At 36.4% G+C, this 21,485-nt stretch overlaps 5 protein-coding genes across 6 annotated transcripts in view; 4 read left to right on the top strand and 1 right to left on the bottom strand.

The window, feature by feature from the left end:
- Positions 1 to 6,932, bottom strand: part of LOC110372090 (liprin-alpha-1) — a 127,333-nt gene extending 120,401 nt beyond the window's left edge. The window contains exon 1 of the mRNA XM_064035684.1: positions 6,381 to 6,932. Within this exon, the coding sequence (XP_063891754.1) occupies positions 6,381 to 6,629 (249 nt within the window). The 5' untranslated portion in view covers positions 6,630 to 6,932. The remainder of the gene's footprint in view (positions 1 to 6,380) is intronic.
- A 1,370-nt stretch (positions 6,933 to 8,302) lies between these two features.
- On the top strand, positions 8,303 to 10,850 carry LOC110372442 (uncharacterized). The gene is made up of 5 exons (XM_049847497.2): positions 8,303 to 8,430; positions 9,497 to 9,550; positions 9,629 to 9,709; positions 9,964 to 10,200; positions 10,689 to 10,850. Exons 1-5 carry the CDS (start codon positions 8,368 to 8,370, stop codon positions 10,839 to 10,841), a joined length of 588 nt encoding a protein of 195 aa, XP_049703454.2. The 5' UTR covers positions 8,303 to 8,367; the 3' UTR covers positions 10,842 to 10,850.
- Positions 10,851 to 11,590: 740 nt separating this feature from the next.
- Positions 11,591 to 13,984, top strand: LOC110372502 (uncharacterized). Its single transcript, XM_049847498.2, has 5 exons — positions 11,591 to 11,697; positions 12,629 to 12,688; positions 12,799 to 12,870; positions 13,180 to 13,416; positions 13,692 to 13,984. The coding sequence occupies exons 1-5, from the start codon at positions 11,659 to 11,661 to the stop codon at positions 13,842 to 13,844; spliced, it is 561 nt and encodes a 186-aa protein (XP_049703455.2). The 5' UTR covers positions 11,591 to 11,658; the 3' UTR covers positions 13,845 to 13,984.
- Positions 13,985 to 14,819: 835 nt separating this feature from the next.
- LOC110373205 (uncharacterized) lies at positions 14,820 to 20,617 on the top strand. 2 transcript variants are annotated; one of them, XM_064035584.1, is made up of 5 exons: positions 14,820 to 14,970; positions 15,243 to 15,296; positions 15,389 to 15,463; positions 19,847 to 20,083; positions 20,355 to 20,617. In XM_064035584.1, exons 1-5 carry the CDS (start codon positions 14,932 to 14,934, stop codon positions 20,481 to 20,483), a joined length of 534 nt encoding a protein of 177 aa, XP_063891654.1. In that variant the 5' UTR covers positions 14,820 to 14,931; the 3' UTR covers positions 20,484 to 20,617. The 2 variants fall into 2 exon arrangements, with proteins under 2 accessions (XP_063891654.1, XP_021186093.3); XM_021330418.3 differs by lacking the exons at positions 14,820 to 14,970; positions 15,243 to 15,296; positions 15,389 to 15,463 and adding exons at positions 18,881 to 19,031; positions 19,401 to 19,454; positions 19,576 to 19,647.
- A 510-nt stretch (positions 20,618 to 21,127) lies between these two features.
- LOC110372154 (intermembrane lipid transfer protein VPS13A) overlaps positions 21,128 to 21,485 on the top strand; it is a 33,481-nt gene continuing 33,123 nt past the window's right edge. The window contains exon 1 of the mRNA XM_064035404.1: positions 21,128 to 21,254. The gene's annotated coding sequence lies outside the window, so the exon portion shown is untranslated. The remainder of the gene's footprint in view (positions 21,255 to 21,485) is intronic.

Here is a 21,485-nt window from a genome sequence, read left to right as displayed (position 1 = left end):
GTCACCAGGTAGACTAGATTCTCGGTTTCCTCAACAGTTCATTACACGCTCTTGTCCGCATCATTTTACTTTCGTCGTGAGCAAACGTTTGACGTTTGTTTGCAAATCAGGCACAGCTTGTTGTGTACATACAGAGGGTAAACAGATTTACTTGGGAAGAGATTTAGTCACAATGCGGAGCTTTAACACAATTTATTGAATATGAACAGAATAGTTGGATTTGATCTTGCTGCTTATGGGTTCTACGTCTAGCAATTAAATGTATTCAAATCAGCTTGGGTGGTTTTTTCTCCGTGATGAAGACGTGTGTATCAAAATCTTCTTCTTCTTCTTTCGTGTCGATGACATGTATCAAAATTAAGAACATGGTTATTCAGCAACTGCAACCTCATGCCTGTCTAAAACACCACCAAAAAGAACAACTTAGTGGAAAAAGTTTAAGTTGAACACGTTTCGCTCAAAGTTTCCTAGTAACACATCATCCATTCATCGTCAGCATTTAGAAAGCAATCCATGTCAATATCATAACAATAACAGGATTTACGAGCACGTGCTAACACATTCTATCGTACCCTAACAATCATGGCGACATCTCCGAAAATCCCAACAATAACGGATCCGTTTATCCTAATATCTGCAGTCATAAACTTCAGCGTCGTGTAAAAGAGTATGGCGGATTGTGTACACACAAGTTTATGCTCCCGTTCGCGCTCTAACGCGCACTGGCTCCAAGCCAATAGGGATGTTTTCATATCGACTTTGTTTCTAACGTGTTTATTAAATGTTACTAATAATTAAATGTATGATTGCGGTCACGACATTGTTCAAGGACAAGAAATTCCCAGATTTGCAATGATGATATGAAAATTTTGACGTGTCATCACGGTGAATAATATTGTTATGCTGGTAGGTATAATCTTACTAATTTACCAACTAAATCATGTAGTAAATTGCGATTTCACGGCCACTAAATACACGTAGACCTAACTTCACGATAATTTCTCGGTATTGGTAAGTTTCGAGTTAGACTTATTGCAGAGCTGTTAGACGCTTCAAGCTGAGCAATGTAAGTGATACCAATAAATTGACAGACATTTGTATTGGATCGTAAATTTTCTAAAGGATTTAGAGGAGCAGACAATTGAAGATATTCGTCTGCTCAGTACAAGACCTCTATTCAAGTTCAAATCGGTCAAAATCGGAAAACAAGAATTCATTTGCGTACGACCGTGTCGGAGGCTTATATTTGTCGAACTAAGTTTGTGATTACACCACAACTTCCAACGATTTCACGGGACCCGCCATGTAAACAGAGCTTGTGTAATTCTTACATTGAATAAATTTGTTGAGCATATTTATATTTCATTTACACCGAACTTACGAAATTGCCACCCGAGCCTGATCAGGTTTGGATTAGATTTCTCACAATGTCCACAATTCGATACGCTTTGCCGAGATGTTTAAAACTGAAACAAAACCAGTAATAACGATCGATTGACACAGTACTTGCATAACTCTTCCAAATTGCACTTCAGTCAATTTACAACTTAAATGTTTAATAAATACAATGAAAAATCTAGTATAAGGGTTTATTGAACAGACCAGTAAATAACGCCTAACATAGTGACACGCTTGCAGAATGTCTGCCATCAACAGAGTCGCGGGTTCGAATGCGACATCGCAACAAATATTTATATGGGCTACAGATGTTTCATGCCCACATGTCTGACATATGATTGGAGACTGGAGCACTAAATACAGAACATGTCAGTCCCAACGCAAAGCATTCACTTTTAATTTATTTGCTAATTTTAGCAGCTCTTGTACGCAAGATAGATGTTGCAGAAAAAAGTAATTAAGTTTGTTAAGCAACCAGGCGGTAGTTGCTTGTCTAATTAGTTTCTGAACCACAAGCTATTAAATGCAAAACGGTATTTGTCCAACACCGTTAGCTGGGTTTTAACTATTAAGTGTCTTTCAATTATCCGACAGACTAGCCAATGTTTTTATTTTAAAAACAAAAAAAAAACAAAGATTGTTTTTGAGCAATTCTCCATACGAATATAATATAATTAAATCAAACCTACACTAATAGAAACTGTTTGAAGCACCGCGTGCATTAGTAGAAAGTGTTCCAAATTATCTACGGATCTAAATATAGGGGGCATTAGAAGTTCATTGATATTTTGACTCGGCGGTGATGACCGAAATAGATGCTTCCGGAAATGCGTAGTGGCATTCTAGGAAGACATTGATAATCAGGAATGTAGGCGGAGCGGACAGCATCGCTGTTTACCGGGATGCTTCCGAGTCATCTCCAAATAGTAGAGATAAAACAGATAGTTTTGACAGGATGGCCGTAAGCGAGGCGATAGTACTTAGTTTGGCTGAATCTTGAGACATCAAAGCAGTAAAATCAACATTTTCCCGTTTTCATAGGTCCGGGCTATCCAAAGAATACGATGCGTAATGGAGATTGTTGTCTATCTCAGGGTGAAGAATAAAACAACGGAATGTAACTAGCAAGATAAATAGTAACAGCACCCGTTCACACCATGACAGCGCTAAAAATAACTTTCTGAAGGCAGTTAAAAAGTTTTTATTACACAGCCGAAACTATGCTCATAATCATAAATATCTTCATTAAACAAAGCTGCTACCGCGTCGACACCTTCTAAAACCTTTTTAAACCATTCCAAAGTTAATAACACTTCATTTTGAAACCCCTCACGGCTTCGCAACATTCTTTGCTGAAAAATTCCCCCGAATTACCTTCAGGTACTATAAGCTTGCTTAATTCATGCAAAATCGACAATGACAATTCAGCCTAATTGCGCTACGGATACATTCATAAATCACTGCGAGGAAAACTCTAGTCATTCCCCAAGCAAATTACTTCGTATATAAACTGAACACAATTATTTGGGCGAATATAAAATCGAGCAAATTTTTTTTGGCAGTGCTAGTCCCTTAAAAATTACGGGTTGTCCGTGTGTGATGGATCATTTTACGCGACCGTAAATTGCATTTGAATAAAGGTAATTTGAAATTGTAATTTGGGATGAGTTTTATTTTAGTAACAACGCGGAAGTGGAGGATAATCGGGTGTTGATGTGATATTCGGACGGCAGCAGATAAGTGTCTGCTTGAAGGCGATATTCATTGTTTAGCGGAACCCGACATCCTGACAAATGAAACCAACGTCGTAACTCTGCGAGCGATCTTAGAAAATGGGACCGTTTCTATCCCCTGACATAGAACTGGGACATCTAGAAAAACTACACGCCCAATATGTCCCAAACTTTTTGCATCGTTTACCATATCGAACCGCAAATATTTTTATAACCCAAGATTTAAATGATAACCCAATTGACCAAACATGTTGAGCAGTTTAATGATAATAATAACCAGTGTAATGTCACTCCTATTTTAAACGTTTTCTAGATAAAATACGAGAGCGAAATCGATCGGTCTGGTATAGACGGCTGGTGAACATAGGTCTTTCTCATTAACCGCTTCAATAGCCGATTTCAGTAAGACAATGCTGTAATAATCTCGCTGATCTAGTAACGTGATAAAGTCTGTTAAATAGATTTTCTCGATTTCTTTTTACTTTAATATTCAGTCATGGACTTATCAGACATGTTTTATTTAACTTTTGTAGGCGAAAATCTGCAATATCGTTAAACGGGTAATTTCGTTCTTTTACTTTTTTTTATAGGGCAAAATCTAAGAACTCCCTATCACACAAGTTCATTAACCAAAGAGATAACACATACTGCTGTTCTGTACTCAGAAGAAAGATATTTTAGTCTTTGACCGTACCTAGATGGATATTAAAAGTACCTTCCTACCTGAGGAGATTAATCTTGCATGAGTAAAAACCGTTCCGTGAAGCGGGATTATGATGGGCCGAGACAAGTGGTCCCATTATCTATGTTTACGGACTAACAAAATTACTTTGCCGAGTAAAACAGCGAGGAATAGTTGAAGGTTGCTTATTCAGGGGTCGGTTCCCATAAGGTACGCCATCTTTAAACTTATTGAAACAGTCATGTTTGTGCTGTTTCTCACAAACAAGGTCCTTGCTTAATTTGTATCGATATTGAATCAAAACAGACTGAATGCAAATCACAACAGATGTAAACGGGAGATGTGGGCGAAGAACATTGTTTTTGGCGTTGTTTACGTCATACTCTTAAAATGTTTAGCAATTTGGTGATTTGAAGTTTGTAATGGCCGATTGGAGAAGTTTGGTAAATTGAATTCAGCTTTGCTTAATACTATTTAGGAAGGCCTTGTTTGAATGATATGATGAAGAATGGAAGAGTGAAGAAGAGCTAAATCAATAAGTAAAAAATCCAAATCAGAAGATTACAGTCCTGCCCAATATGGCCAGTGTTATCATTAATCCTGGTAAGGAATAAATTACAACCCCAGTGCACATTACAGTAACAGGAGAAATTAAAACAAGTTTTTGTAACATCTGCAAATATCTTACCTAATCTAGTCAAAAACGTATTCTATTGCTAGCTATCAAGTAGCTAGTAACATAAAACTAACCATGACTAAATTCACAATAGTTCAACCGTTCAATGAAAAACTGCTTACTTAAACCGAATTTCTCAATAATAGTCAGGATTGTGAAGCAATACTATAAATAAAATGATCATCATTCCCAATATTCGTTAATAATATGCAAAGCTTTGACAATCGTCGGTCAATACACTGAGCTAGGATAGAGTATCCAATGTTTCAGGCCTCGGTTACAATGTAATGGAGTAGATAACACTGATTAGCTAAATAGAGGCTCTACACACTGGAATGTTAGAATATTATCATATACTATGTGTGTACATTACGTTATCAGTCATGACAATTTTACATAGTATCAAATATGTTACGGATTTTATCATAGTTTATAATACGGTTGGTAACTGACCTATCATTATTTCAGCATTATTTTTTTAATAATTTCATGTATTTTTATCCAAAAAAGGAGAAGTTTATTGATTCAAATATTTGTATTATTTCTTATTTTCATTGCATACCTAGATCATGGCTGTTTTTGATTGAGTATACAATTGCATCTCGTTATAATAAACTGTGGATAATTGTGACCTAGTTAGTGAATCAGAATTTATTTTTATTTCACAATAAACCACAGAAGGTAAGATCTCCAATGTAAATGTAAGTTGAAGAAATTAAAATATGGAACGAAACAAAATTAACACAAGAGAATTAATAATCGATATCGATCGAGCTGACAGATTGCTTGAGTAAAGACATATTTCATTTATCAATAACAATACAACCTACTTTAAAAATAGAAAATTAAATTAACAAAATGTGTTGCATATTTAAGATTACGGCAAACAATACGTGCAGTTCTTCATCTCAGAAGTAGGAGGTACATTTATTTTATTCTGTTCCGCTGGCTGAGCATTATGACTGCGAGTTTCCTTGACACGGTGTGCACGGTTACTATACTCATTGTTACGTTGCCAGGGCATAAACTATTATTTAAGATAAAGTATGAACATGTATGATTTGTATTGATTACAGCATTCTTAACTCTACCGTTTGTTCTCGTTAACATTACTTATGTATAAAATAAATGAGATGGTAACTTTCTCTATACCTGTAACGATACAGAAATTAGTCAAATGATAACTTATCTAATACCTAATTTTGAAGACATTTCTTCATTCATTCAGCGTCACAGAAATTGCAAAATTGCCTTGAAAATAGCAATAACTATCTCTGCTTCAAAAATTTAATTAGGAAAGTCTACATTGTGCACACATTTTCTTCTAGGAGAACCTTATCAGATCACTGGTTAAATCAGAACTGAATATAGGAAATTCAGTAAAGAAGAGTCTGTGATACTTATGGTGTGGGTCTTTGCATGATTAGAAACTTAAATCCATTAAATAAAAACAGAATTAATATCTTGATTCACTTCACATTCAAAAGAACTACAGATGACATAACAGTCCATGGAATTTAATAATCTTCTAGTCATTATTACAAAGCTATAAAAACAACAATAGGACATCAATACTGTAATTACTGTGATCTAGTTACAACTACTATGGTATATGTCAATTAAAATTAAGCAGTATTGTTAGATTAGTTAATTAATGGTTATTGAAAGATTGATTTTATAGCTTACTTGTAAGCAGTAGGTAATGGTATACTTTTGGGAAAAATATCCAATAAAAAATTGGCCAATCTTGCATTATACAGAAAATAGTACACATGAACTTGAACATAACCCTAGGAATGTGTACATAGTTACCGTAATTGAGCAGTACCTGCAACATAAATAATATCCGCCTTTACATAAGTAGCTAGACATTAGCATTCAAGTCACTGACCTGAGGCAAATTGGCGGCGATCTGTCTGTGCAGCGAGTCGCGCTCCTTCTCCACCTCCTTGAGGCGCAGCTCCGAGTCCCCCAGCCGCTCCTGTGTCTCTCGCAAGCTCTCCACCAGCTTATCTCGCTCATCCAGCATAGACACCATCAACTGCTCGAAATTCGCATCCTCACCGGATAACTGCGAACTCCTTTGACTGATACTGTCCTCCGATATAGTGGGCATCACGTCGCACATCATATTCCACATTTTAATTTAACATCAAACCAGAATACTTATCGTACACGACACACCGAAAAACACAATTTCGATCACCGTTTTATTACATATGTCCCGGCACAAACGTTACCTAAAACTAGCGCACTTAACGCGAGCGAGTTGTTTCACATCGTCAGTACATTCGTATAAGACATTAGTCAAGAATTCGGGAGACATTCTAGTTCGATATTTAGAAAGACACACCTAAAAATCGTAATCCTACGATTCCATACTATCATGGCTCAAGCGGCATGTCTGCCATCTTGGAATGGAACGTCAATCAGAACAAAGAGTAGCACTAAAGATAATATTCTGTTTGCAGATAGGACAAACCATTGCACTTTCAATAGTAATTTTATATTTTTAATATACCTTTATTCTTTATTTCTTTTTGTGTTTACTATTTTAGATTATGTTTCTTTTCTATGAAATAGTAAAACATAAAAAACGAAAAGCGATAAGTAGATTTATTTACTTATTGTTGTTGTCAATGTCACATTATAAGCAGTTATTTAATTGTTGATGAATTCGATTATTTTAATGAACAGTCTATAACAAAAAACCTTATCATTTTTCGTTCTAGGTATCAATTTTATAAAAAGGGTTTTTTGGCAATAGAGCACAAACCGAATTGGCCCATTAATGCCTATCCGAGAAAATAACAAGCTTTTAGTCTTTGCCACAGTTTACTCGTAGTGTCGAAAGAGGTCGCTACAGTACTACAAATGAATGAAATTTACAAAGCAAGCTACACACAAAATATAAATATAAAAAATATTTTTTGTCTAGGTTTTATGAAAATGTATTACTCTCAAAAGACCTAAATTAAAATAGGGAAAATAAAACATTCCCATACAAATAAAAAGCCAATGAAGCCAAAATTAAATGTCCTGCAAGTCAGCGCCATCTAGCGGCGTTATCTCGTGGCTTATGCGACAAAGTTACAAATTGGCTTTTTAGGATAAAAAACTTATCTGGGATTTTCACTGGGTACTGGACTAATAAACTTGTACTCTACTATGAAAAAAAGCAACGTCAATCTGCAAGGTAAACAGGACAGCTGCAGTAGGATAGTTATTTTAGCCGCTAACGAGCTTCGTTTCACAATACTCATGGTTCTATAAGTTATTCAAGTACCTATTTTTTAGACGTTTGAATTGAAATAACACATGGAACATTACACAGTTATAACTTCACATTATAAGTACGACAACAGAAAACGTTACAATTTTAGGCCTATTTGCTGTAACATTACCACTAGGAGCTACCTATAAGACAGAATTATTATTTTTTTTTTTTCATCGTGTCAAGTTTCCTTTTACATCAAAATTGACCCCTGGGTTCTCTCTTTTCGGCTAGATATAGTACTGAATCAAGTTTGCCCGTTTGTTGTCTTTAAGGTATATATTTATGGGCCTATGCAGCCTGAAAATAAAGAGATTTGATTTGATTTGACTTGATAATTTGGACATGTTACGGCCAAAGCCCACAGTGCGGCTACACCTAGGTTTAACCACCTACAATAACAAGCTGCATATGGCCGGTTACACTTAGGTGAAGCGGCACTTCGGGTTTTACACATACCTAACAGATATACTAAGTGCGTAAACAATGGTCAGAGATGCTTGAAAAATGTAATACAGAGTATCTCAACCTTTGACGTCTGACCTAGACTGATTAACGCTGGTTACTACAGCATATCGTTTGTTCAGTCAACTACGTAAAGTTGATGAGATCTGTCGTGTTGTTCAACATGTTTAAATTGTTTGTCTTCCTCGCTTTTACTGTTGCGGTAAGTTTACCATCTTTTATACACATAATGGCTACTCCAACTATCAGCAGAAAAGGGTTCTTAAAGTATCAGCACTCAGGTATATCAGGTATATAGGTACCTAAATATAAAGTTTCGTCAACAAGGCCGATTTGGAAAAACTGAAATTATCCATGAGTATCATCGTCAAAACTGATTGGACAATTACGACCATTTGGGTTCCGTTAGGGTTTTCGTTACCTATCAGGATAAAGCTAGACCATTTAAGAAGAAATTTCTTATGGTAGGATGGCTCTTTACTATATACTATTACCTACTTATATAAAAAAAGTTTCCAACGCAGCTGAAACCGCAAAAAACCCACTTAATTATGTACTAGTAGTAGCCCAATTGCCTAATTATCTGTTTAGACTTATGTAGATATATCCTGATAACAGCATGACATCAGTGGGAAATTTATTTATATCTGTGACTATGGATCAACAGGTTCATTAACTCTACGTACCTAATGTCCTGTCTTACCTACGCGGTATCTACTAATCATTCAATTAGTACCTACCTAAGTAGGTCTACCACTGTTCACCTAGTTCGATATAGGTGCCTAGGTCATCTTTATGAATACACATTGCACACTTCAGAACAGGTAGATAGAAGACGGATTGGTTGATTGACAGATTATTTTGAAGGTGCAATCATACTTTTTAGATGCGATGTATCTGATCGTTGTTATGTGCGCACTAAAGAAGTTATATTTTCTTTATTTTCTTGTGAGATATAATAAATGTAAGAGGAACAACAAAAAGAAAGTTTCAAAATTACCGAGAAAAGTAATTACAATATTTTAAGTAAGAAGCTGTTGAAATTAGGTACCTATAAGCGGAAAACGTAATTAGATATACCTCTTAGGGAAACTTATCTAATAATATTATTTACCTCACAGGACTGGAAAATTACCTTCTTCTTCCCTGATTTTCCATGTGCATCTTTTTATCACCTATTGAATTTCACTTCAATATTTTCAATCCTCGCCTTATCTTTGTGTAAAAGACCTAGGTACTTGTCATAACATGATTTGTGTTTATTTCAGACCTGCTATGGGGCGCAAGGACAAGGCGTCCTTTGTGGTCCTCTGCCCAGGAGGGTAAGTGTAGATTACCTAAAGTACTGAGTACTTTTAATAACCTGTAAATTATAAATTTAATATGTTATAATTCCACAGTTGACCAGATGTCTCAATATGGCGCCTGCAATCAGCGGCGAGATCCAAGACAAATGCCATGAATCACGCACTGCCACCGAGGTAAGTAAGAAGTAATTCAAAGCATATTTAATTGAAACAAAGTATACAGTTATATAAGACTCTGAAGATAATTTCGTTAACTAAAGCCCTCATGCTGCTTCTTGGTGAAGCTGAACTGAAGTAACCTAATGCTTGATGCAATCCTTCGCTTGACTTTGATCTTCAACTTTTTAACATTTGATTCTAATATCTTTACTGTCACACATTTGCTTGTTACCCATTTCTTTATAATGAATGCCTCCTATTCCTTTCAGTGTGAAAGACTGACGTGTATCTTCCGGGAGTACAATCTTCTTGACGGTACAACAGTCAACAAGGACAGGACCAATGCCTTCCTGGACAACTACGTGAAGCAATACCCGGTCTGGACTACGGCTGTCCAGCACGCGAAGGCTGCCTGTTTGGGCGACGTTGCTCTGAAGCCTCAGGGCATTGACCTCAACTGCCCCATCTACGATACCTTGCAGTGTATCTTCAGTAGCCTGATCAAGGTATTTTTTTAACTTTATGCAATCCAACAATTACAAAGGCGGACTTAATGCCAGTCAACCTAAGAGTGATGCAGGGATAACATGGTAGAGGTGCATTAAAAGGTAAGGTGGTGGAATAAACTAGACAAACGACAAAATAATTTTGTCCGTCACACTATTCTCCGTCGTGGTATTTGTCAATTCAACTCGGGAAAAACCTACTGCCGTATTGACCAAAATAACCTTACAGAGGTTATCATCCTCATTGCTTGTCCGAATTTGGTTTAGTCTACCTAACTTAAAAACAGTCAAAAAGTACTGAAACACACTACTGCGCAAAATAGGTGAGTGGTCAAATAGCTAACTTCAGGACTGCATTTAGCTATTTGGCGGGCACTGTAGTTCTATAGTCAATACTTAAGTCTCTATACCTGAACAAGTTTATCTGCTATGTCGAAACTTCTAGTCTTCTTTTTATACCAGTTCACTCATAAATCCTTATCTTCCAGCACGCGACTCCATCCCAGTGGTCTACCACATCAGAGTGTCAGGGGTACCGCGCCTTCGCTGCAGCGTGCCCCATCTGTCCTGAAGACTGCTTCGCGGCCCAGGTGCCCATCGGCTCCTGTAACGCTTGCCTGACGCTGCCACGCAGCGCCTAGAGTTACTGTTAAATATGTCAAAATATGTAATTAAATAAAGTATATTTGAATATACAGCTTTGAATGAATGAAAAAATCTGTGACTTTTATTTTCGTTATATTTCCAAATTGGTAGTAGCTACCTACCTTACTGTTAACTTCACAATAGGATCCAAGTATACTCTACGAAGTCCAAACTATTGCAGATGGTAGCAATAGATGTCAAATACAAATACAATACCACTGTCAATCAATATACCACCCCGTAGCAAAACTTTGCGAACCCAGTTTCTTTTAACTTTTAACTCTCACATGGGTAAGTCAGCGCCATCTAGCGACTACCGCCTTGCTACAACAACTGGAGGTTTACATTTCAGTGTCTTCAGTGTGAAAGTTTTCATGAATAAAATCACGAATAAAATGGACACATGCTTGATACCTACTTAAAAAAAGCTTGATCTGCAAAATCACTTTCCGTTTTCGAAACGATTTTGGATCGATGTGATACGTACCTAGGTAGGTGTACCTACCTACCTATTTAGAATATAATAATCAGAAATCAACGGAGTTTTCGGTGCGAGAATATAATTAGTATTTTTAAACTTATACAAAGTAATAAAAACCCAAATTATATATTTATCAAATAAATTATCATTTTAATTGTAAACTATCTAAGTAGGCACGTCAGAAACTAAAAATGTCTAAAAATGAGATGCCCCTTAACTTCTGACCTAGGCTGATTATTATTGAACATTACCCGACATTAAAATGTAGCATATCGCTTATTCTTCAGTTATTCGTACAGTAAAGCTGACGAGATCTATCGTGTTTTTTCAAAATGTTTAAATTGTGCGTCGTTCTCGCCTTCATTGTTGCGGTAAGTTTCAAAATAATATCTTATCACTATCCTTACTAAACTTTATTTTTATTTACATAGATATTAACATATTTACAATACATATAAAATACTATCCCTAAAACAAAAAAAAAGCTACTAATATAATTAATTCGAACAGTACATAATAAAATGATAGTAAACGCAAAAACTGGTTACTAAACGAATTTGAATGGAACAAACACATGTCCTGACTTAACATAGAGGTTACTCATTAATTAAGTGCAAAATCCGAGAATGGGCCACATTAAAATTCCATAAACTACTTGTAGATCAATAAACAAGCACTAGGTTTTCCAACACCTGATAAACAACAACATAGTTACGGGAAGACCTGAGTATTTCCAAAACTTGTTATTCCAGAGATAACCAGTTTGTTGTTGTTTTGCACCGTGATACCAGGCTCTGGGCTCTGATACGGGATACCTAATTAGTAGTTATATTCTAATAAACTTATTTTGTGCTATAGTACTAAGAATACTTATCAGTATTTTGACAAAAACGATAAGACAGAGCAAAATAACAAAATGGAAGTACTTAGGTATTGGTAAATAAATAATAAGAATTTTCCAAGAAGGCTACTTTGTAGGTTTCATTTCGACTTTTGTCCATTGGGCCTTATTCTCGGAATAGTACTCAGTACCCGATTACGGCCACCCGCATACGGGGCCTATCATCTTGTTCTAACTACCTCAAGGGTTCTAAAACTTCTCAGTATGCTACCCCACCGATATTAATATATTACAGTTTCGCTGCTTTTTAGGAGGAACTTAACTGCTTGCATGGATATAGTCTGTGGGTCCCATGCTAATACCTTCTTGAATTCCATCATTGGAGCATCAAAACTAAAGGTCCCTGAAGGTTCTATGTATTATGCTCAATTTAATTAAGAAAAACCTTTGTATATTTTCAGACATGTCACGGCGGAACTCTAGAGCGTACCTCCTCAACATGTGGACAAATACCCAGGGAAGTAAGTAAACATATCTCTGTTATGTGTACACTGTACGTACTTTGAACGTATTTTACGTCAGATACTTTCAATGATGAATTATCTCTCATAATTATTGTTCTTATCTTCAGTTAACCGCATGCCTAGACCTGCAGCCAGCTGTCAGTCCCGAGATTCAGGAGAAATGCAGAAGGGCAAATGAGGTACGTATAATGTTTTATCTTGATAACTTGTCATGAAAGCATCTGCCTACTATTTCAAAATATACTAGGGATGGGTTACTTGATGCTAATAACTACTTATTACTCAAAATCACAAATTTTGTTCGAGGATTCGGTTCATGGATCCAGTAACCTTTAATTTACTTGACCACAATGCTATCCCGAATGACAGATAAAAAAATCCGCCCCCATTTCAGGAAAGCACATGACGTATTTCTCAAGCGATATTTCAATGTTCTTGAGCCGATGCTGAGCATAATAAATTATAAAAAATATCTTACTTTTTTTCAGTGTGAAAGATTGACGTGCGTATTCCGGGAATACAACTTGTTGGACGGAGCAGAAGTTAACAAGGAGAGGACGGCAGCATTCTTGGACAACTTTGTGAAGCAGTACCCGAGTTGGGAGGTTGCTATCGATGTTGCGAAGACCTCCTGTCTGCGCTCCAGTGGCTTGAAGCCACAGGGAGTCTTCCTCGACTGCCCGGCTTATGACATCATACAGTGTGTGTTCGCGAACTTAGTCAAGGTAAAGAAACGTCTATACTCAAAAAATACTTATTAAAAAACTGAACTTTAGAATAAAGACTCCCGGAACTATAATACCTACTATCTGAAAAGTCACGGCATTTTGAGGAACCGATTGGAAGCCAATCGGGCTTTATGTACCTACCTCAATGTCTCTGTGAATGTCATGTTTTTTTTCCATCATAAGCTTTACAAGAATTCAAAAAGCAATTCTTTAGTGAGTTTCTATCTAACAACATTATTGTGTCATTCCTAATTTCAATCCATCTGTTTCAGAACGCCCTCCCATCCCAGTGGTCCAGCATGTCGCAATGTAACCACGCGCGCGAGTTCGCAGCGGCCTGCCCCATCTGCCCAGACGCCTGCTTCGCGCCTCTAGTGCCCATCGGCACTTGCAACGCTTGCTCGGCTGCGCGTCGTAGCTCCTAAACCATTGATATTTTGTATACCAATGTCCTAAACTCTTCAAATAAAACTATCTTTATATCTTATTGTTTCATCGAAGGTCTTAAGGTGTAGAGTGCATTGTAGTCCTAAACTCTTGTAATAAAGCATCATTGAATAGATAATCTGTTATTTTATTTATTTTTCCAGAGTAAATACAAGTTATGCTAGTTACTTGTCAACAAGACATCCAATGGATAAAGAGTACGAATCCATATTAATTGTTAAAATGTCGGTATCCAGTGGATGCACCTCTGTTTATTTCGCCACCGACTTCTAAGCCGATGCACCTAAAAATATTGTTTTTTGCTTTTTTTATGTTTTTAGAAGTCGGTTTTACTTTCTTGCATTTCAATTACTGTTACCTATATTAGTAAAGTTATCATCACAATACTTCATCATCAGCCTATCGCAGTCCACTGCTGGACATAGGCCTCTCCAAGCGAATAATATCATCACAATACGAATTATACCTAAATCACTAATCAGTCCAAGCCCGAGGTAATTAATACTTAGATACATACCGTTGTGGAGTTCCGTCAACTCTCTCTCGGCACCATCATTCCATTATTCGATCCTTACGACTATGGGACCACCTGAAAAGTGTATCCCCCCCAAAAAAAAGGATTTTGCAAATCGGTCCATCTTTAAATCGTTGAACATACGTACATACAAAGAAAAACAAAAATCCGGAGGAATTGAGAACCTTCTCCTTTTCGGGAATTCGGTAAAAAATTCAAATGATAATCAATTTAGTCAGTTAAGACTTTTATCTACGAATTCAACCTCACTTTTTTAAGAAAATTATCTTAATTTTTTTAAAGACTTTAAGACTTGTATGATCTTCCTAATACGTATATATTTTTTTCAAACTTTTTTTTGACGAACTGTTTGTTTTCATGGACATAAAGACTTGCAATTCTGATAGTTGTTATTTTACAACTGACCTGTGGTTTGACCTGCACTGATTAAATGATAAACAATATATAATAACTATTATAATAAGTAAACGTTTATCGTTTATACTTCAGTTGTCTAAGTAAAGCTGACGGGATCAATCCTTTTGTACAAAATGTTTAAACTGTGCGTCTTTCTCGCGTTGTCTGTTGCGGTAAGTTATTATACTTTTAAGAACATACTGAACTACTTCCCGTACCTAGATTAGGATGAGGTATTGATTTATGAAGCAACGTAAAGATTATTCAAGTGATTAGATCTCATAAGCAGCAGTCACTGCAATAATTCCATGACTCCATATAACAGATTTGTTAAAACTTAGCAGCAGTAGTAGTAGTAGTAAGGTGGTCAATCGATATTTAATTGCTTCGACTAACAGTCACTTATGACTTCCATTTAATTTAATTTCGATTTTATTTATTCCAGTCATGTTATGGAGCACCAGACCGCAGCACTGCTTGTGGCCAAATTCCCGGAAATGTGAGTAATCAATATATTAATGGGATTTACATTGACTTTTCTAAAAAAAATTCTTGAAGTATGTTTTATTTATGTCTAAACTTTTTTTACAGATGAACAGGTGTTTAGTTCTACCGCCTGGCGTAAGTCACAACATTTGGCAGAAATGTGAAACCACACAGGGTGAGGTAAGTTAGAGAACAACAGTCTTTACTGCTGAAAACACTTCCTGGCTTAACTTGCTGCAACTGTCCTAATCAAACCGGACAGCTTATTTATCCATATTTTTTTCCACTTCCAGTGCGAAAGACTGACTTGCACATTCCGTGAATACAATCTCCTAGACGGTGAAGTTATCAACAGGAGAGAGCCACAGCATTCTTCGGAAACTATGCGAAGGAAAACCCGGTGTTCACAGCCGCTATAGAGCACGTGAAGACTGAATGTCTCGGCAGCACCCCCCTGGAGCCGCGAGGAGTCAACCTCAACTGTCCTGTTTATGATGTCCTGCATTGCATTTACGCTAATTTGATTAAGGTAAGCTTTTCAAAGACGAAGCAACGTAACTAAACTTTAATATAAGTATAATACGCATTCCACACTGCGTTCAACCAGCGCGATGAGTATGGGGCATATCCGCCCTACCCGACCACGACGAGGTATTATAAGGTAAAGTTCAGTAGAAGGACTACATCGAAGAATTACAATATCCATCATTTCTCGGACCTTTTCCCAAGTATGTTGGGGTTGGCTTCCAGCCTTACCGTATGCAGCTGAGTACCAGTGCTTTACAAGGAGCTACTGACCTCCTCAACCTAGTTACCCGGGCAATCCCTTAGTAAAGAATCTCAATATCCGTAGTTTCCATGGACATTTTGACCACATATTTATTGTCACCATATAAAATAATGAATTCCTTATGTTCCAGCACGCGGATCCCTCCCAGTGGACTACCTCGGCGGAGTGCAAGCGCGCGCGCGCCTTCGCGGCATCGTGCCCCATCTGTCCTGACGAGTGCTTCGCGGATAACGTGCCCGCCGGCGCCTGCAATGCTTGCTAGTCATTAACACCTGGACTGTATGATGTAATATTGTATTTGAATAAATATATTTTCTAAGACTACTATGTACATCGTACATACGTTTTCTTTTATAACCTGGTGTTAAGCAATCTAGAGATGATATGAATAGGGGGGTTACATACAAGTTGTGTCGTTCACAATCACATTAAATCCTATCGCATATACTTTATGATATTCTATGGCGAATTGTAAAAAAATAACCTAATCCATTCAGTGGTTTAAGAGGACGAATTGGAATTTTTGGCGCCAAGGATTTCAATTTTTCTCAGTAAATACAAAACGGATCAAAATACAACTTGGTTACCTGAAAGTTCATGATATAAGCCTTATTTTGTTAGTTGTAGAAACATGATTAGGTAACTTTTATAACAGAGAAAAATATATCAAACATACCTCTTTTTAAAAAGAGATTCACATTTTATGGGCAAACGGGACCGATTTAAGCCTCTTAACTTTTTTAGTAGTTGAGTATATACATACTCTTTAAAATGGTAGTAGGAATTTTTATTAAATTATCATTTCTAAATATTAAAATTACAAAACCATTTTGTCGCTTACGACTTTTAGTTATAAGCTAGCGCGCGTATTGTTATCCTCGCCCCGCTCAGACGCTCCGACCCCTTTTGGCGCCTTAGATGCGCGTGCCGGTTATGGAATTATTGTTGACCACTTCCTCGCCTTAACCACAGGAGTCATTTTTCGTTTTTATGATTTACAACATCATATGTAAAGCAGAGATAAAGTTAGGACTGACTTTTATATGGTGTTCTTTAGCACATTTTTATTCTATTTGCTTTGTTTGAAAAATATTTTTTATTTTTATTTTTACGTAGTTTTCTTTTTTCTCTGTGTTAATCAACATTATAATATCCAGTGTTTTACCGCATTTTAATAAAATAACTAAAGAATAATAATTTTGATCCAACAGACCAATGTGTTAGTTATTTTGGATATTATATATGTTGTAAAACTTAAAACCTTTTTGATCAATAAATAAATAATAATATGAATAGGTTGCTTTATCTACTCTGCACACCCGTTAATCTTGCACTTGGTTTTCCTTGATTAGTCGGCTACTGATAATATATCTCAGACCAGTCCTTCAAGCAAACAAAGACACCCTTCAGCCTTTTTACATACATAAGTAAGTATTCGTACCTATATTATTTTTAGTAGAGATAGCTTTGATAAGTTCAGGTTCAGTGGTTGGAGACAATTTTATAGCTAAGCATTATGTAAAAGCGCATCCAGCCCTTAAAAGTTAATGGAGACATCCATCCGATATATCTGAATTACGTAGGTACCGAATTTGTTTTTTTTTGAATATGAAGAAGATATCATAAAGTAAACATATTAAAAACTGTGCATAATAAAAATTCCGGTACATTTGAAATAACAAAAAATCTCGGAAAGCCAAATATTGATGGAGAGCTTGGGTTTACCTACCATTTCTACTAATATTATAAATGCGAGAGTAACTATGTGTGTTACGCTTTCACGCCTAAACCACTGAACTGATTTTAATAAAATTTGGTACAGAGATAGAGTTGACCTTGAGAAAGAACATAGTTTTTATCCCGGACTTTTGAAGAATTCTCTTTTAAACGCGATATAACCGAACTATCGCGGGCGAAGCCGCGGGCGGAAGCTTGTTACCAATAACCTCTTAAAAGTCCCCGTCGATCCTATGAAATGAAATTTTATTGTAAAATAAACTAAATCTTATTCAATAGTTTTACAAATTATCTTATGATAGGGAAATATTATAAATAAACTAAATCTATATTAACATTAAAAAAAAAAAAAACTTAAAACTAATAATCTTTCTAAATAAGTCTCTCTCGCCTCGCATACATGTGCTTCAAAGGTTATCCGGGGTCCAAAGTCAAAGAAGTTTTTTGGATATTATTCGAAAACGGCAAGTTTTATAAAACAAAACTTCATATTAAAGTTGTAGATCTTAAAATTGTCTACAAAATGGTCCTTTGATTTTTTCCTGAGCCCTCCCAAGCTCTCCACCAATATTTAGCTTTCCAGGAATTGTTGTTATTTGACCAATGTTTTTATGTCTACATTGACCGGACTAAAAAAAATGCAAAAATTAATAAGAATCTACCACGAAAGTGCTCGTAATTTTTTCGGAGTTGGATGCTTCAACATTTTTTTTTAATAAAGACAAAACGTCGATATCTGAGATGGAGCCGCGAGCGTATCGAGCGCGAGTTTTTCTTAGTTTGGATCAGTGTTTGGGAATATGTCATTCATTCTTTTGCATCATTCATGCAAAGGGTGAAAATGACGTTAAAATTGATAGGCCGCGCTCCTGAAATTTTTAAGTATTTACTTATGGTGAATTTTGCCACCCCCTTAAACGTGTATGCTCTGGGTATTTACCCCCCTGCATCCCCCGCCGCTGGATAAGTTTATTTTAGGATTTTCCATATTTTGGAAAACATGTTTGTTGCTTTGTATCTGTAACCTGTATCAGACTGGCATTTCCGATAGTTGTTATTTTTAGTGACCTGCAATCTTGACCTGCGTTGATTAAAAGAGCTACAACGAATATATAAGCAAATGTTTCTGTTTCTTCTTCAGTCATCTAAGTAAAGCTGATGAGATCAATTCTTCTGTACAAAATGTTTAAACTGTGCGTCTTCCTCGTGTTGTCTGTTGCGGTAAGTTATCTTGCTTTTATTGTGTATTATGAGAACTGTTTGTTTGGAATCTAATATGTCTCAATATTGCAAAGTCTGAAAAAGAATGAAAATGAATATCGAAAGTACATATCCATTGATGTCATTTGGAATCTACCTACTTCTATAAATCAATAAGCCTTCTCAGTCAAATCTCTTTGAGAGGTTTTTCCACAAAGCAGCCCAGAGGATTTACACCTCTTTAGTTTCTAAAGACATAGGATGGAGTAGGAACTAGTAATTAAGTTAACTCACAGGGAGCAAGATTTTGTAATAAATAACACAGTAACAGTAAATAATAATGATCACACATTTGCTAATTCTGTGCTCATGGATTTTTTCTTTTTCTAGTCATGTTACGGCGGCGCCTCGGACAACGGCATTTGTGGGCGAATGCCCCAAGATGTAAGTAACTAATACCTTTTTAAATCTTTTCTAAATTTTGATTAACTTTGTAACTATAACTTTTAATGGAGATTTAGTTACTTCGAGTCACTTCATACCTGAATTTGTTTATATTTTTCAGCTAAATAGCTGTCTACTCCTCCCACCGGGTGTTAGTCGCGAGATTCAATCGAAATGTGCGAGATTACCAGAGGTAAGTTCAATAGAAATTTTTATTATCAATATGGGTTATCGCAATTTTGCTTATGTACCTAAAAGCCAGTGCTTGTGCCATATGGACAGATATAACACTGGATAGTCCATTGAAAGACCTCTTGACCTTACCCGTTTCTTAACACTGTCAAACATGCCCGAAAACAGCTATCAAATTCTTCTTTATTGTTATTTTCCAGTGCGAAAGACTGACCTGCATATTCCGTGAATACAACCTGCTGGACGGTGAAGTTATCAACAAGGAGATGACAATAGGATTCTTCGATGATTTTGCGCTGGCGCACCCTGAGTTTGCAACGGCTGTAGAACATGTGAAGGATGATTGCCTCGGCAGCGCTCCTCTCAAACCACAAGGAGTATACCTCAACTGTCCTGCCTATGATATGGTGCATTGTTCTTACAAGAATTTGGTGAAGGTAAGAATTTTTACAAACATGTTTTCTATTTAATTTTGGGAAGAATTATTGTTTATCTTGCCCAATTCAAGAAAGCTCCGGGCAGAATTTTTATGTGATTTAAATACACCCTTTTTGATATGGCTTCAGTAGATATTCATCAACTTATTTGATTTTAAACTACAAATATTAATTGCAAGAATTCCAATCGTTATGTTTAAAAACTTCATTAGTTCTACCAATACACTAACATGATGATGCATTTCCATAATATTCGTATAATATGTTTCAGCACGCGAATCTATCCCAGTGGACTGCTTCGCCGAACTGCATGCGCGCACGCACATTCGCCTCTTTGTGCCCCATCTGTCCTGACGAATGCTTCTCGCCAGAAGTGCCCAAAGGATCCTGTAATTGCTAGTTCATATATCACGCGCACTTCGTAAATAAATCTGTATAAATGTATTTTTTTTTAGCAACAGGCTTTGCCTAGTTTGGGGCTAGTGACAATATAAACAGTGAATATCTTGGAAATAAAATGTTTTTAAATAGTTACCAATGTATTATACTAAACAAGAGTCAAGGACCTTATCACTTCTAGAATGTACCTAAACTTAAAAGATGAACACCAATCAATAGTTAAAACCGTTATAGCAGACTTTTGTCGATCCAAAGAATCCTTTGATCATGAAAATGAAAATATTTATAAAGATACAAAACTTTAACCCTTAAAACAAAGCACATCATTAAAAGTTTCCGAGGCTTCCAATAATCGCCTCAATGGAGATTAATTAAGCGCAAAAAAGTCAAACCTGTACATTGTGACCAGATTTAAAAGAGGAGCCTACTTGTAATCTTTTCCTAAAGATATTAAAAAAATAGATTAAATAAACGTACTTTTACCTAGAAATAAAACAGAACCTAGGGTTTTCACAAATAAAACTAAAATGTATTTCAATCGAGGCTTTAATTTCCTGCGCCACGTCATATCCTGGCCGTATCGAGCGCCTCCCACGTTTCCCGCCCGCCTCCATAATTTTCCACTGGTTCCCGCGCATGCGCCCCGCGGCGCGCTCTCTCTGACACCTGTCAAAATCAGTCTATCCCTCCCCAGTGCCGTGTGCTGTTCGACGTCATTGCATCCATAATTACTGTAAATCCAAGTGCATTTTGGGGAAACATGTAATTGCAGGTAAGTTTAAATCTCCTCACAATTACCCCTTGACAATTTTAACATTTATTTACATTTTAATTTTCTTTTCGCCAATTAAGATTAGAGTAGAGTAATTCGTTAACAATTAAAGGCTTAATCTCTCAATGAATATGGTAATACTAGTTTAATTGTAATTCCTGCAAATCCTGTGTGTCTGGGCGATCGATTTGTAGACTGGAGACGCGGATTATGACAGCCTTCGTTCTCTTT

The sequence above is a fragment of the Helicoverpa armigera genome, chromosome 7 (assembly GCF_030705265.1).
Source record: "Helicoverpa armigera isolate CAAS_96S chromosome 7, ASM3070526v1, whole genome shotgun sequence".
Taxonomy (NCBI): Eukaryota; Metazoa; Arthropoda; class Insecta; order Lepidoptera; family Noctuidae; genus Helicoverpa; species Helicoverpa armigera.
The sequence above is the reverse complement of the archived record's forward strand: the minus strand, read 5'-3'. Positions and strand labels throughout refer to the sequence as shown.